The sequence below is a fragment of the Chrysemys picta genome, chromosome 12 (assembly GCF_011386835.1).
Source record: "Chrysemys picta bellii isolate R12L10 chromosome 12, ASM1138683v2, whole genome shotgun sequence".
Lineage (NCBI taxonomy): Eukaryota > Metazoa > Chordata > Testudines > Emydidae > Chrysemys > Chrysemys picta.
The window spans coordinates 18851046-18868430 of NC_088802.1; the positions used below are offsets into that span (position 1 = coordinate 18851046).

The 17385-nt window shown below is 45.5% G+C and overlaps 1 protein-coding gene across 1 annotated transcript; it reads left to right on the forward strand.

Annotated features, from left to right (window-relative positions):
• Window positions 1-15350: 15350 nt before the first annotated feature.
• Window positions 15351-16310, forward strand: LOC135974588 (olfactory receptor 14A16-like). Its single transcript, XM_065563007.1, has one exon. The coding sequence runs from the start codon at window positions 15351-15353 to the stop codon at window positions 16308-16310; it is 960 nt and encodes a 319-aa protein (XP_065419079.1).
• The last annotated feature ends 1075 nt before the right edge of the window (window positions 16311-17385 follow it).

Genomic DNA, 17385 nt, shown 5'->3' on the forward strand with positions numbered 1-17385 from the left:
GGGGTATTATTGTATTATTAATAATGTGTTGGGGAACAAAGAGCCTCAGAGAGGCATCTTTTTATGATTTTAACTTAAATGATTATGTAAAAGCTGTGTCATTGGTGCTGTGGTGGAAAGGCTGTTCTGAAGAGAAACTTTTTCCAGGGTTTCCTAAAGAAAATCTGATTTGGGATAATGAGGCCCAAACTGGATCCCATTGAAGTTACTGGGTCTAGCCCCTCACTTCTAAGAGATCAGGATTTGGCCAATGGCCAGTGCACACAAGGATCCAGATTTGGCTGACAGCACCCTGCTAAAAGTGAGGATGACGGAGATGTAAGGGTCACATTTTCCAACTCAGCTAGACCAGCGCCAATGCAGATTAGATCCACTGACATTACCAGTATAATACTGATGTTGTTCTGGCCCAAAGTCTCTGGGTTACACCCAGTGGTAATATAAACACTGATGTAAGTTACTTGTCTGGGGTCCTTTTGTTCTAACCTTGGTGTATTTCACTACGAGGGTGGTGAAGCATTGGAATGGGTTACCTAGGGAGGTGGACAAAGCCTTGGTTGGGATGATTTATTCTTCTACATAAAAGAATAAATGGACACAAATTGGACATCAGCAATGGTAACATACAAAAGCCAGTAGGGGAACAATTCAATCTTCCTGAATATTCTATAACAGATTTAGAAGTAGGCATATTTGAACAAAAGAACTTCAGAAACAGACTTCAAAGAGAAACTGCAGAACTAAAATTCATTTTCAAATTTAACACCATTAATTTGAGCTTGAATAGGGACTGGGAGTGGCTGGCTCACTACAAAAGCAGCTTTGCCTCTCCTGGAATGGACACCTCCTCATCTATTATTGGGAATGGACTACATCAACCCTGATCGAATTAGCCCTATCAACACTGGTTCTCCACTTGTGAGGTAACTCCCTTCTCTTCATGTGACAGTATAATAATGCCTGCATCTGTAACTTTCACTCGATGCATCTGAAGAAGTGGGTTTTTTACGCATGAAAGCTTATGCCCAAATAAATCTGTTAGTCTTTAAGTTGCCACCAGACTCCTTGTTGTTTTTGTGGATGCAGAATAACACGGCTTCCCCCTGATACTTGACACTACATCCACTGGATCTCGTTTGTTCGCATGCTTGTTGAACCCCTCAAAGAATTCTAGTAGATTGGTGAGGCATGATTTCCCTTTACAAAAACCATGTTGACTATTTCCAAACAAATTATGTTCATCTATGTGTTTGACAATTTTGGTCTTTATGATACTTTCAACCAATTTGCCCGGTACTGAAGTGAGGCTTACTGGCCTGTAGTTGCCAGGGTCATCTCTGGAGCCCTTTTTAAAACTTGGCGGCATATTAGCCATCCTCCGGTCATTTGGTACACAAGCTGATTTAAATGATAGGCTACAGATGACAGTTAGTAGTCTTGCAATTTCACATTTGAGTTTCTTCAGAACTCTTGGGTGAATACCATCAGGTATGGAGATTTATTACTGTTTAGTTTATCAGTTTGTTCCAAAACCTCCACTAATGACACCTCAGTTTGGGACAGTTCCTCAGATCTGTCACCCAAAAAGAATGGCTCAGGTCTGGGAATCTCCCTCACATTCTCAACAGTGAAGACCAATGCAAAGAATTCTTTTAGTTTCTCTGCAATGGCCTTATCGTCTTTGAGCGCTCTTTTAGCTTCTCGATCAGTCAGTGGCCCCCATGTTTGTTTAGCAGGCTTTCTGCTTCTGATGTATTTGAATTTTTTTCCCCATTGCTTTTGGAGTCTTTGGCTAGCTGTTCTTGAAATTCTTTTTTGATCTTTTTAATTATATTTGTAAACTTCATTTGCCAGAGTTTATGCTCTTTTCTATTTTCCTCACTAGGATTTATCTTCCACTTTTTAAAGGATTCCTTTTTGCCTCTAACTGCTTCTTTTACTTTGTTGTTTAACCGCCGTGGATCTTTTTCGGTTCTCTTACTATGTTTTTTAAATTTGGGTATACATTTAAGTTGAGCCTCTATTATGGTGTCTTTAAAACGTTTCCACGCAGCTTGCAGGGATTTTACTTTTGGTACTGTATCTTTTAATTTCTGTTTCACTAACCTCCTCATTTTTGTGTAGTTCCCCTTTCTGAAATTAACGGCTACAGTGTATTCTGTCACACTTACCCCTTAGGCCAGAATTTTCAGAATAACTCAGTTCCCATTCAAGCACCAAATTAACAGGTGCCCAGGAATGATATTTCTAACTGAGGGAACCATCATCACTCAACGCTAAAGCTGACCAGGAAAAGAAGTCCCATTATTCACCATTCCATCTATCTAGAGTATGTCTACCTACCTGCCATGACTGCAGTATCTGCGCCAGGACTGCTCAAAAATGTTCCATCAAAACCTTTTCCAATAGAAAATTACAGGGTTCACTGAAAAAAAAATCACACAAAGTCTCTACTGTACTTGCAATTTTTCAGTTTTTCTTCAAAAAAAAAAAAATGAAATCTGGAAAAAGAAACATTTTGGCTGAAAATTGAATTTTTTAAGTTTAATTTAATAGTTTCAGGCAATTTTCAGACAAAAATGTTCAGTTTTAGAATTATTTTGAGAAAAAGTCAAAATTATCATAAAGTACAAATATTTCTAACCACCTCTGTTTTAATCCCTACCTCTTTACTGTATTTATCCTCACCCCATCCCTATAGGGCAGGGGCGTGTTATTATACCCATGTTACAGATGGGAACTGAGGCCTAGAGAGAGAGCAATGTGCCCAAGATCACACAGGAAATCTGTGGCAAAGCAGGAATCTGAGCTGGGTCTTCTAGGTTAGTATCATAGAATATCAGGGTTGGAAGGGACCTCAAGAGGTCATCTAGTCCAACCCCCTGCTCAAAGCAGGACCACTCCACAACTAAATCATCCCAGCCAGGGCTTTGTCAAGCCGGGCCTTAAAAACCTCCAAGGAAGGAGACTCCACCACCTCCTTAGGTAACCCATTCCAGTGCTTCACCACCCTCATAGTGAAAAAGTTTTTCCTAGTATCCAATCTAAACCTCCCCCACTGCAACTTGAGACCATTACTCCCTGTCCTGTCATCTGCTACCACTGAGAACCGTCTAGATCCATCCTCTTTGGAACCCCCTTTCAGGTAGTTGAAGGCAGCTATCAAATCCCCCCACCCCATTCTTCTCTTTGGCAGACTAAACAATCCCAGTTCCCTCAGCCTCTCCTCATAAGTCATGTGCTCCAGCCCCCTAATCATTTTTGTTGCCCTCTGCTGGACTCTTTCCAATTTTTCCACATCCTTCTTCTAGTGTGGAGCCCCAAACTGTACATATGAGGTCTCACCAATGTTGAATAGAGGGGAATGATCACGTCCCTTGATCTGCTGGCAATGCCCCTACTTATACAGCCCAAAATGCCATTAGCCTTCTTGGCAACAAGGGCACACTGTTGATTCACATCCAGCTTCTCATCCACTGTAACCCCTTGGTCCTTTTCTGCAGAATTGCTGCCTAGCCATTCAGATCACTTTCACATGCAAAGAATATAGATTTGATACTCTGTGGTGGGCCAGATCCCCAGCCTGTGTAAACCAGCATATCTCCATTCAAATCATAGGACCAAATTCCCAGTTGGAGTAAATCATCCTAACTACTGTGAAGTCAATGGAACTGTATCAATTTCCACTGGCTTTGTACCTGGTCCTTAGTTGTTAGTCTTTGCCTCAGGGTACCTCCTAGTGACCTGCTTCAAGCAACTGGGTCAGCCTGAGCAGGAGGTACCTCTGATGGCTGCATCCCAGGAGATGCTGGTGCAATGCAAGAGAAAAAATGTCTCTGTTCTCCCAGAGGTAATTATGTGAGGTTAATGAAGAAACAGGCTATTCTAGGCCAACTGAGGCTCTGGTGCCACTAGGCTCTTAGCTACTGCAAGTCACATGTCTATGCTATATATTTTATTTCTGCAAACACCTTGGGGTACCCTTTCAGACTCTGCCCTGCCTTGTTTTTAGCCAAGGGTTCTTCCAGGGATGCTGTCATCATGAGGGATCCAGGATGGATGCTGTTTCACCTCTGTGGTGTTAGGATCAGCTAGGGAAGGTTGTCAGGTTGGTTTATTCCTGTGCTGAGATCACAGTGGGGCTCACAGCCCTGGAGACCGGATTCAGCTCTTTAACCCCTGAGCAGGGATATCCTGGGCTCTGACCATGTCTGAAGCCTGCACAAGCTGGGATCAGCTCTAGAGCTGGGAGGGTCTTTCAGTCCGTGATCCCATTTAGTCCATTGCCTCTGAGCCAAGCCTGCCCTAGGAGGGGAGCAGGGAGATCCCACCTGTGGAGTAGATCCCGGTCTGCTAGGAACTTCAGAGAGAGCCAGCAGTTCAGGACATACAGCAAGGGGACAGCAAATAACTGGATAACACAGTGATGGGTGCTTGCTAGATAGATAGATAGATAGATAGATAGATAGATAGATAGATAGATAGATAATGTCCAAACAATTCTGATGCCTGAGAATCGACTGCATCACAAGCTGAGACAAATTCCACAAAGACCAGCACAGTAAGTTTGGTATTTCAATTATATATTTTGGGCTATTAATATTTAAGAACATAAATGTGAAATTACAATCTGAACTGTTTTTGGGCTGGTCTACCGTGCTAAATTGATCTGATATACACTACTTATGTTACGTAAACAACGTAACTGACGTTGACATAGCTTAGATCCACTTAGCACGGTGTCTACACTATGCTATGTCGAAGGGAGGCGCTCTCCCCTCGACATATCTTCCACCTCTCGTTGAGATGGATTAACGACATCGACGAGAAAGCGCTCTCCCATGGATGTAGTGTGTCTTCACCAGACCCGGTAAATCGATGCTGCTGCATCACTTAAGAACTCCGATTAATCCTACCGGGTGCCTGTGTCCATCTTTAGGTGCCTAAATCCTTTTGTAATCCTGGTCCACAGAAATTACAGAAGCTGGGCTGGAGTCAAGGTAACCTGCAGGAGATTCTAGGGCCTGTGCCATGCAAATATCAGACTAGAGGATTATATTTATATTTTGGCTTGAAAATCCATGACTTCATGACTTTTTGCCTCTGGGACTCTGCTTCTGAGCTGTTGAGGCCCCAGGGAGTGAGTCCCTGCAAGCCCTTAGAAAATAGACATGGATAGACAGCCTTCTACAGCATCAGCCCTCTAGTGTCAGGGAAGCTCAAAGTCAGCTTATCTACAGACAGCAACAGGTTTCCATCTAGTTCTGTCAGTTCATTCTCAGAGTGAGGGGCGAACGGGCTCTTACATAGCTGTGTCTTTGGCTTCTAGATACTACAGCGGTAGGGAAATGGAGATAGAGAAATAATGACCAAAGAATCTTGGTGCTGGAAGATCGAATATATCACAAGTTGGGGAAAAATCCACAGTGTCCAGCACAGTAAATTCACTATTTCAATTAAATATAGCAGGGGATTAATATACAGAGCAAATGTAAGACCCTAAACATAAATGATCATTTGGACTCTTTAAGGCTTTTGCTGTCAGTTAAGTCATAGAGCTAGAGCCAGTCAGAGAAAAAATCAGTGTAAACTTTGACTTTCCCCTTTATTCGACATTGGTGAGGCCTCATCTGGAATACTGTGTCCAGTTTTGGGCCCCACACTACAAGAAGGATGTGGAAAAATTGGAAAGAGTCCAGCGGAGGGCAACAAAAATGATTAGGGGTCTGGAGCACATGACTTATGAGGAGAGGCTGAGGGAACTGGGATTGTTTAGTCTCCAGAAGAGAAGAATGAGGGGGGATTTGATAGCAGCCTTCAACTACCTGAAGGGGGGTTCCAAAGAGGATGGAGCTCGGCTGTTCTCAGTGGTGGCAGATGACAGAACAAGGAGCAATGGTCTCAAGTTGCAGTGGGGGAGGTCCAGGTTGGATATCAGGAAAAACTATTTCACTAGGAGGGTGGTGAAACACTGGAATGCGTTACCTAGGGAGGTGGTGGAGTCTCCTTCCTTGGAGGTTTTTAAGGCCCGGCTTGACAAAGCCCTGGCTGGGATGATTTAGCTGGGAATTGGTCCTGCTTTGAGCAGGGGGTTGGATTAGATGACCTCTTGAGGTCCCTTCCAACTCTGATATTCTATGATTCTATGATTCTATGACTTTGCATCAGATACCCAAAATCAGAAAAAAACCAGGATTTGGCAACCAAACATGTATTTGTTTTTAGCAAAATACCAGTGTTACGTGAAAATATTATGTTGCCAACAAAAGAAAATTGAGGTTTTCAGTTAAAAAAAAAAACATTTCAAGTATAGCAGAAATTTTACCTGGACATTTTTTTTAGTTTTAAATCCCATTTTAAAAACAAAAATGGGCAGAAAATCTCCGACCGCCCCTAATTGGAAATTGAGCTTTAAACAAAGTTGGGAAACATTATTCTTATATTTAATAATACAGCCATTCCAAACCTGTTTGTTCTATTGCAACCGTGTTTATTTTTGTTTCAAAGGAATAGTTATGGAAAGGTAAAAAAACAATATAGCACCAAAGCCTGCAGATTGTGTTCTGTACACACTAACACCTGTAAACACAGAGACAGTGTTGCACCAGCCATTTGAAGCCTCTCTATTTCAATCCAGCCCAAACAGAATCAAAATCTCCTGCTCTAGCCCCATATCCTCTGTCCCACACTGCTGCCAGCAGAACACCAATGCTGTAAACAGGTGCACAGAACATACAGATAGTAAAACACAGCCCCTCCCTAACCAAGATCATAGTCCTAGTAGACAAGGCAGAGAAAGTGGGGGACAAGAAACAGAGGCACAGAAAGGGGAAGCGACTTGACCATGGTCACCCAGAAGATCAGTGACAGAGACAAGAACGATAAACAATAGCAGTAACAGAGGGATGCTCCTAGCCCATCATTACACAGAGACGCATGTACAGCAGGTATCAGGGGCCATGAATCAATCTGCAATCAGGTAGCAGGCCATCTCTGCACATAACTCAGTGTGGAATCATCACAGACGAGCTGGCACTCGGGGCACTGGATATGTCTTTGTTGTGTTTCCCTGGAAAGAGGGGATCAGGCTGTGCCGCTGGTTTAGAAATTTAGTTACCTGTCCAAGTTGTTAGCCTGCTGTTTGTCCTAAGAAGAAATGAGTGGAAGGGACCTAGGTCACCGAGTCCAATCCCCTGCTCTCTCTGGCAACCCAATCATATAATCCCTACCCTAAACTGACACAGCTCCATGTTAAAACCAGTTAGGTTGTTTGTCAATGGCTCCTATTGGGAGGCAGCTCTATATCGTCCCTCCTCTGATGCGGACAAACTTTCTTCTCATTTCCAAGCTAAATTTACTCCTGGACAATTTATCCCCATTCCTTCTTGTGCCAACATTGTCCTTTCGCATCAATAGCTCTTCTTCCTCTCTGGTGTTTACCCCCTTGATGTATTTATAGAGAGTGATCATATCCCCTCTCAGCTGACATTTTGCAAAGTTAATTAGCCAAACGCTTTTAGGCTACATCCACTCAGGAAGCTAGTTCTGTGATTCACCAGCTTGCATACATGTACTCATGTGCTAGCTTCATGAGCATAAATAGCAGTGTACCTGCACTAGCCATGCTGAATTCAAACCCACCTGAACCCTGGGGCTATGTATTCAGTAGAGTTTCCCCTTCTGCTATGGCTATACTACTTTTTAGTCTTGTGCTAGCCATCCTCGAGCTATTGCAAGTAGTGTATGTGATCTGGGAATCACTCCCCTGGCTCGTAGTGTAGATGTAGCCTTATTCTTCTTTCCTAAAGTAGCTCTCCATTGTTGCAATAGGATGACCATTATTCCTAAGATTGTTGGGTTTGGGTTTTAACTTGTTTCATATTTACACTGCATTTTATCAAGCCTCATCTTGGACCAGATGCTCAGATAGAGGAAAAGGACGCCATCCATTAACTGTAAGGGAACTGTGGCAATTTACAGTGGTGTGACAATGCTCCTCACTAGTGCTGTGATTGTCAGAGGTGAGGAGATGGAAGGACTCTAGCCTGACCACTGCCCTTGCCCATCCTTCCACAGACAGTTCATGATGTATTGAGAAAGAAAATGTCCAACTGGACCACTGTGACCGATTTCCTTCTCCTGGGATTCTCTGAGGTTCGGGAACTGCAGATTTTACACTCTGTGGTGTTTCTAGGGATTTATCTGGCAGCCCTGGTGGGAAATCTCCTTGTTATCATCCCTGTAATGGTCGACCACCACCTTCACACCCCCATGTACTTCTTCCTGATGAATTTGTCCATACTAGACCTCGGCTCCATCTCCGTCACTGTCCCCAAGTCCATGGCCAACTCCCTATTGAACACAAGGTCGATTTCTTATTCTTTCTTTTCATTTTCCTCACTACGGTTGACTTTGCTTTTCTCACCATCATGGCGTACGACCGATACATCGACATTTGACAACCACTGCACTATGAGACTATAATGAACAGGGGAGCTTCTGTCCAAATGGCAGCCAGTGCCTGGATCAGTGGAATTCTGGTTTCTACTATGCAGACTGGGAATATATTTTCATTACCTTTTTGTGGTGGTAACAAGGTGGATCAGTTCTTCTGTGAAATCCCCCAGCTGCTCAAGATCACCTGCAATGACTCATAGCTCAGTAAAGATGTTATTACTTCTTTTTTCTTCTTCTTAGGCTTAAGCTGCTTTGCTTTTATAATTGTGTCATATGTTTAAATATTCAAAGCAGTGCTGAGAATCCCCTCTGAGCAGGGCCGGCATAAAACTTTCTCCACCTGTCTCCCTCACCTCAGTGTGGTCTCCTTGTTTGTTTTGTGATGGGGCAAGGCCAGATGGCTACAGCAAAATAGTGAGGAACAGGTATGTTAGCCCCGGGCTAAACAAATCCCTGGTACCATGGTAACCAAATGGCAGTTGCTCCATACCAATGAAGACACCTGGGGCCAATTAAGATCCTTCTAGAAGGCAGGAGAGACAGCTAGATTGTTTGGAACACCTGAAGCCAATCAAGGACTGGCTGGAACTAGTTAAAAGCCTCCAAGTTAGTCAGTGTGGTGTGGGTGTCAGGAGCTATAGGAGGGAGCTGTGCTGTTGGAGGAATGAAGTAGTACGAATCCATATCAGGTGCAAGCAAGGAGGCCGTGAGGTAATTGTGAAGAAGATATTGAATGGGGGCTGCTGTGGGGAAGTAGCCCAGGGAATTGTACATGCCCTATTTCCAAAAAGTCAGCTTTCATAGTTGCTAAGTTTAGTGTCCCTGGGTTGGAGCCCGGAGTAGAGGACGGGCTCGGGCTCCACCCTCCCCTCCCTGATTAATCACTGATAGTGGGAGACAACAAAGACTCTGTGAGGGAGGGTTGTTTCTCCTCACCTCCCTTGCTCGCTTATGATGAATATGGCTCAGAAAACTGTGACCCTTGCCTCTAGAGAGAAAAGGGCTATGTGGAAGGGTCACAGTGAGCCTCTGAGGCTAGCAAAAATCCGTCAGGAAATGTTGGACCCGCAGAGTCAAGGACAGAACTTTGTCACAGTTTGCACTGCCACCTTTGCCTACCTGAAACCCATCTCCAGCTCAATATCAGGTCTTGATTTAACGGTGGCTGTTCTTTATTCCGTGGTGCCTCCAGTGATGAATCCAGCCATCTACAGCATGAGGAACAAGGAGATCAAAGGTGCCCTAGGAAACTGACTGAGGGGAAGTTATTCAAAAAGAATAAAATTTCCAGATTTCTCCCATGACCATGTTTTCATTCTGTGCTTCTTTACAGATATAATCAACTGATGACATTATTGATTCCATGGGAATGTGATGTTCAGGCTCTTTAGGCAAAAATGTTGTGTTCACAGTAGGAATAATCCAGACTAAGTTCACTGAAGTCAGTGGAGTTACTCTACTGTGAATTATATAAGAAACTATCCATCTATCTATCAGCCTGAAACAATCGCTCAGAGAGGTTTGAACTGCTCCACTCATATCAGTCACCCAGGTGCCAGCAGGCTGTTCTGTGTGTTGTGGGATCATGTCCCCCTTTGCCTCTTTTCAGTTTCACAACCTGAGGGGCGGCGCTTCCTCATACCTTGGCACACATTGGGAGGGGTGATTAGGAAGACAGGCTCAGTCCCCCCTCCCGCCAAAAGCCAAGGAGAAAGCCCCCAAGATCACAAAAGGGGGAGAAGGAGAGGTATCGGACACCCATAGATACATCGAGAGCCCCCTGATATTGGCACACACAAGGGAGGGGAATGTGGGGCTGTCAGGCATCCTGCCTCTTGTTCTAGTTCTGGATCCATCAGAGAAGGAGATAGACACACAGGCACAGAGAGCACTGATGGAAACAAAACTGGCTGCTGTGCTCGCTTTATTGTTCCCGCTGCAAAACTGAAACTAACAGGAAAGTGAGGCTTTGAACTTGGGAGGGGAGAGAGCATAGAGCCCTCTGAACATTGAAAGAGACAGGACATCACACCCCTCTGTTCTCCCAGCCCCCTGTCACTCACCCTCATGTCCTCTCTTCTCAGTGTCCTACCCCTTCTCATCTCCTGTCCCAAATTCATCTCCTACCCACCCACCCTATTCATCCCCTTCCCAATAACCCCCCTCCCCTCGCTGCCCTTCAAACCCACTCCCACAATTCCCACCAGCTCTTCCACCCTCATCATCCTTCCCTCCCAGCGGGTAAGTGTATTGCAAAAATTGTTTCATCACCTTCTAAATATCCTGCAGTGCCCAGGTGACATTTCCCCACAATTCGAAACCCTTAGACAGAACCAGGTGCCTCCTTATACTTAGGCTCAGATTTTGGCTCAGGGTTAGATCTGAACTCAAAGTGCCCAGATGGCATGTGGGTTTGTCAGCCACTACTGGACATTCCCCCTTCACGGACTCACAGCCTGTGAGCCAGAGGTAGCTTTCAACCAGCTCATCCTCCCTCCATGTACGTGCTCCATTTGGTGCGACTCCAAGCAGTTCGAAGGCTGACGGGCCTAACTGAGAGCTAGACCCTTTGGCTAATAACGCTGTCACTTTATTTCCTCCAAAGAGCTGGTGAGTGGCCCTTGAGCACTGGAAACGCTCCCTGCTGTGAGGATCTGAGCCCTGGTTTTATCTCTGTCTGTGCACAATAAATCAGCACCAAAATACACCAATGTTAAGAAAAGTTAGAAGTAACTTCTTTGGAGTCAATGGGGCTGATTTCCCCCTCACTCACCCCAGGGTAAGTCCATGGTGTTACAATGGAGTATGTCTGGTGTAAGGAAGAGGAGATTCAGGTCCTTTGACTCCAGCCCCTGCTAAGGTGTGGCCCTTCTGTGTGTGGTCCTGGGCCCTTCAATCCCAAATCCCCTAGGGCAAAGCCCTTCTCTATGAGGTGTTGGGACCCTCAATCCCAGAATCCCCTGGAGCAAGGCCCTTCTCTATGGGCTGCTCTGCCCCCCAGCCCCTCACTGACCATAGCATCTCCTACCCCATTTCTCAATCTCTCTGCCCCCCTCTGCAAACCCCCCACTTGGTGAATCTCAATGAGAACATCCTGATATAAGAGCACCTGCTGTACCACATCAAAAATGGCATGACTAGATACCAGGAATGGGGCATGATGGGGTACTATGGGTGGGGGTATCCACTAACCTGGGTCTGACTGGGGCCAGCAACAGATGCTGCACTACCCATAGCAATGGAACAATAGGGGTAGGATAGGGAGATCTGCCCCCACTGCAACAGGTGCGGCATTGCCTGCCTGAGTCTGAAGAGGGCCTGAGACAATGGCTCTGGGAGAAGGGAAGTGCCCCAGGTATCTGCATGGGGTTTGAACTCCCAGCACCACTGCTCTGGAGCTCCCCACCAACCCCACCCCAGCAGGGGGCTCTCTGTGCAGGGGAGGGGAAGAGCACAGCAGTCCCGACCCCCTCACCAAAGCAGACACACCCTGTCTGAGGAGGTAAGGACTGGGGGGACCATGACTGCCCTCTGCCTGTCTGTGGGCACCTACCTGTTCCCAAGGGGTTGGGCGAGTCACCTGCTCCTCTTCTGGGACAGACCAGGGGTCCCATGCCATTGTCCCAGCCTACCTTTGGAGCCCCCACCGCCCACTCCATGCATGGCCCTGGAGTGTCTGAATCCAGCCCTGAGAGTCAGCAGAGATTTATGGGACTAAATGTTTCTCTTTCCACAGGCTCCTGAGAACAGCCCAGCTCAGAGCTGTGACTCTTGGAGGGACCACCACCAGCTGATGAAGATAGAGGGACAGCGACCCCGCCCCCCAATGGACAATTCTGCACTGACCTCCATTTCAGGGAGGTTCTCTGTGCGTTAATGGCTCACTGGAGTCCTGCACCATGGCAGTGTAATTCAATCTCTGATCTAATCTAACCATGAAGGCTCTAGTCATCCATGACAATGTCTCACCCCGCTGACCATTTTGTCTTAGTAATACCTTGTGGAAGTGAGTTCCCCAGGTTAGCTGTGTGCTGGTTGGCACTGGGCAGAGGCCACTCTGGAAATACTGTTCAGAAAAGGGGCTTGGCCAGGAAGAGGAAGGAGGAGAGCAGGGAAGGAAGGAAGTGGTGGCCCGGGCTTGCCAATGGGTTGAAGGAGGAGAGAATGTGCAGGTGTTTGGAGCCAGGGGTCACTGGCTGTTCCCTGGGGCTGGGGCCATATCAGAGGAGTAGGGCTGAGCAGAGGAGAGGACTGGTGGACAGAAGAGGGGACTGGTGGGCAGAGGGGTTAAGCAGGGATCTCTGAGGAAGCTGAGTCAGGAACTCTGGGTGAGGAATTGACTCTCGGCCATGGGAGGGGGACTCTCAAAGAACAGGGGCTGAGAGGGTCTGTGGGGTGGGGATTGTGAGAGGGGTGGGAGAAGATTAGGGGCTGTGGGTGTTTGCTTGGGGGTCTGGGTTAGGCGAGGGAGAGGAAGGGAAACACTCAAGGTCTAGAGTAAGATGGGTTCAGTAGGTGAATCATGGATCATCTCTAAATAAATGTTTCATTATAAGATTTTCATTCACTCTCAATTATTATCCCTCAGATTTTGGTAAACAGAGGCACAGAGAGTTGAGGTAACATAGTTGTATAGCTGGGCTTAGGTAACAGGGGTTCTTAACATCTCTACTATTTTTCTCTAGATGCCTGGCTGTACTAGTTATCATTACAGGCTGGGATTCTCAAGGGCATCTAAGGGAGTTAGGAGCTCAGGATGTACATGCCTTACTGCCACAGGCACCTTTGCAAATCCCAGGCACCATTTTCTGAAATTCAGGAGAAGCCCAGGCCTTGGAAGTTAAAGAGAGACACAGGGCCAGGATTACAAAGGGGTTTAGGTACCTAAAGCAGGAGATGGCTGCCTTTTGGGGTTTACAATAGCATCTAAGCAGGTTAAGCTCCTCACTCCCACTGAATGACCATGGGACTTAGCCACCTAGCTCATTTAGGAGCATTGATAAATCGTCTTAGGTGCCTGACTCCATCTTTGTGATCCTGGCCCACAGATAACACAGAAGCTGGGCTGCAATCAGGGAATGCTAGGGGAGATTGTAGGCCCCGTGCTATGTGAGGGCAGGTCTACTCTACCCACCTGAATCGGCGGGTAGAAATCGATCTCTCCGGGATCGAATTATCGCGTCTCGTCGGGACGTGACAATCAATCCCCAAATCGACGCTTGTACTCCAGCAGCGGAGGTAGGAGTAAGCGCCGTCAATGGGGGAGCCGCAGAGCTTGATTTGCCGCCGTCCTAACAGTGGGGTAAGTCGGCTCCAATACGTCGAATTCAGCTACGCTTTTCGCATAGATGAATTTGCGTATCTTAAATCGACCCCTCCTCCCCCGTAGTGAGGAAGCAGCCTGAGAGTCAAACTAGAGCATCAGAATGGCTCTTTTGGCTTTATCATCTAGGCATCTATGCACGTGCCTCTGGGCCTCTGCTGTTAAGCTGTGCAGGGCTCCAGGGAGTGAGTCCCGCTAGCCCTTATTAAATAGACATGAATAAATCACCTTCCCGCAGCATTAGTCCTTTAATCCCAGTGATGCTCAATGCCAGCTACACACAGCTCATCTGCAGAGAGCAACAGGTTTGAGTCTAGTTCTGGCAGTGCAGGCTCAGAATGAAGGGGGAAAGGATTGTCAGATGCCTGTGGCTTTAGCTTCTACATTCTGGTTCATAGATAGATATTGACCAAAGAATCCTGGTGCTGGATGACTGAATGGATCATACGTTGGGGAAAAATCCACAAAGATCAGTACAGTAAGTTTCTATTTCAATTAAATATGTTTGGGGATCAACATACAGGGAAAAATTAAGATGATAAATATGAATTACAATATGAACTTGTTAAGACTTTTACTCTCAATTTATTCAGATATCTACTGCTGATTGTAATCTTTCCACCCTTCAGGAAAATTTTGACTTTTCACTGAAAACCCCAAATCCATTTTTCCCCCCGTTTTTGGCAAATGAAAACGTTGATTTCAAGGGGTGTTGAGGTCCCTGATACTTTTGAGAATCCCACTAGTTTCAGCAATACCTTTAAAAATCTGCCCCACAGCACCGCTCCGAAAGCCTTTACAGTCCTAGTAGACATGGCAGAGAAAGGAAGGGAATGGGAAACGGGCAGAAACAAGGGAAATGACTGGCCTAAGGTCACACAGCTGGTCACTGGCAGAGACAAGAGTAGAGCCCAAGTGGCCTGACAACCCCTGCACCACACAGCACAGAGTAAACGATACAACATAGCGGTGATGGAGGGATGCTGCTAGTCCACTTTTAAACGCAGGCCGAAGTGCAGCTGGGAGTTGGTGCCAAAATCAATTTGGAGGCAGGCAGCAGGCCATCTAGGCACAAAGCTTGGGGTAGAAAAATCACAGATGAGCTGCTACTTAGATGCTGGGTGAGTCTACATGGGAATCAGGCTGTGTTGGTATTTTAGTCTATCCGTTTCATGGACAAGCTGTGAGCTTGGTGATGGTCGCAAGAGAGGGACTTGCTTTGGAAGAATTGTTGGGTTTGGATTGTAGTTTGTTCCATCCTTCATACTGCATTTTAACAAGCCGCATCTTGGGCCAAATCCTCAGATGGGGTAAAGTAACGAAGGTCTATTGACTTTAAATGAGCCAACCCAATTTACACTACTGTGATAATGTGACTGATTGATTGTCAGAGTTGAGGAGCACTAACAAAACCTCGTCATTTCAAGTAACGAGTGCTGTGCACCTTTGACTGTTAAATAATGAGATATTAGAGAAAAGGGAATCAGGGCCATCCCCACTGTCGCTCTAATCCTGACCATTGTCTTTCTCATTCCCCCTACAGCCATCACAGAAAGGACTGAGGAAGAAAATGTCCAACCAAACCACCATGACTGAATTCCTTCTCCTGGGATTCTCTGATGTTCCGGAACTGCAGATTTTACACTTTGTGGTGTTTCTAGTGCTTTACCTGGCATCCCTGCTGGGGAACCTTCTCATCATCACAGCCATAGTCCTCAACCACCAACTTCACACCCCCATGTACTTCTTCCTGATGAATCTGTCCATCCTAGACCTCGGGTCCATCTCTGTCACCATCCCCAAATCCATGGCCAACTCCCTCATGAACACAAGAGTGATTTCTTACTCTGGATGTGTCACCCAAGTCTTTCTTTTCCTCTTCTTCGCTACAGCAGATTTTGCCATACTGACCATCATGGCGTACGACCGATATGTCGCCATCTGCCAACCACTGCACTATGAGACTATAATGAACAGGAGAGCTTGTGTCCAAATGGCAGCCAGTGCCTGGATCGGTGTTATTCTCTACTGTGCAGTGCACACTGGAAACACATTTGCAATATCCTTCTGTGGCGGTAATGTGGTGGATCAGTTCTTCTGTGAAATCCCCCAGCTCCTCAAGCTCGCCTGCTCTGACTCAGACCTCAGTGAAGTCGGGTTTCTCATCTTTAGTGTGTGCTTAGGCTCAAGCTTCTTTGTTTTCATAATTGTGTCATATGTTCAGATCTTCACCACAGTGGTGAGAATCCCCTCTGAGCATGGCCGGCATAAAGCCTTCTCCACCTGCCTCCCTCACCTCATTGTGGTCTCATTGTTTATTTGCACTGCGATCTTTGCCTATTTGAAACCCACCTCCAGCTCAACCTCAGGTCTGGATGTAGTAGTGGCTGTTCTCTATTCTGTGTTGCCACCAATGATGAATCCGATCATCTACAGCATGAGAAACAAGGAGCTCAAAGGTGCACTGAGTAAACTCATAGGTCGGAGGTTATTCTCTAAGAATAAAATGTCCATCTTTCTCCTTCAGTAACAATTTCATTCTGTGTTTCTTTATATAATCAGCTGATGACATTATCGCCTCAATGAGAAAATACTGTTCAATCTGTTTATGCACAATTGGGTATTTATACTAGTCAAACTCCAGACAAACATGACTCAAGAAAAAGGAAGTTATTATAGGTTTACACCAGTGTAAATAAGATCAGAATCTATCTATCATACACTGCTACCCATCACCATACTATCTGAACACCTTACCCATAGAATCAGTTGCCATAGCAAAGTCCCTAGTGAGGTCTCTGGCTCTTCTTATTTTTGGGGATAATTTCTGATTGAGGTATCAATGCATTTGTTCTTTGTATTTCTTGTTTACTTGTTTGTCAGATTTTTATCTTTATTTTTTCTTTGCTTAACTGGTTGGCTGGTGGTTTGGTTTGTTTCTGTGGAGGAGGGAAAGCCTGGGGAGATGGTGAGTGTTTGGTTAGACAGGATTTTCGATGTTTGTCCTCTCTTGGAAGTGCCAATATGTCATCACTTTGATGGGGTTTTCTGAGTGAGCTGAAGGTTTGCTCCCCACAATGACAAGCTCATTTAGTCATAATGATAGATTTCTATTTGACTGTGAATTATTTTAGCTAGCAAGGTAAATAATGAATAATCTATGGAGATTTTTGTGCAAATTATTGTGCTTCTTTTCCTGTTAATGATTGTCTATGTCCAGATCATGATTTCCTTATAAATACTCCTTATTAAACATTATTTAACAATGATTTTTATGGCTATATCTTACTCTATCTGTCATTTACAAACAGTTCATCCTAAAATACTTGTTGGGTCTGAATTATTAACATAAAATAATTTTTTTATCTCAAAGCCTGAATCTCTGGGCCTTCTTCTCCAGACTTACCAGTCCTTTACGACTTTTCATCATCAACCTCTCCCTCCTGGAAATCCTGCTCACCAGCATGCTCATCACCAAGATGTTGACGAACATGGTGTGCAACTGGAAGACCCGTTTCTTTGCTAGCTTCCATACACGTGCCATTGTGTGCACTGACCAAAACCCCGTCCCATTTGCCTAAATGTCACTGTTTCCAGAAACGATC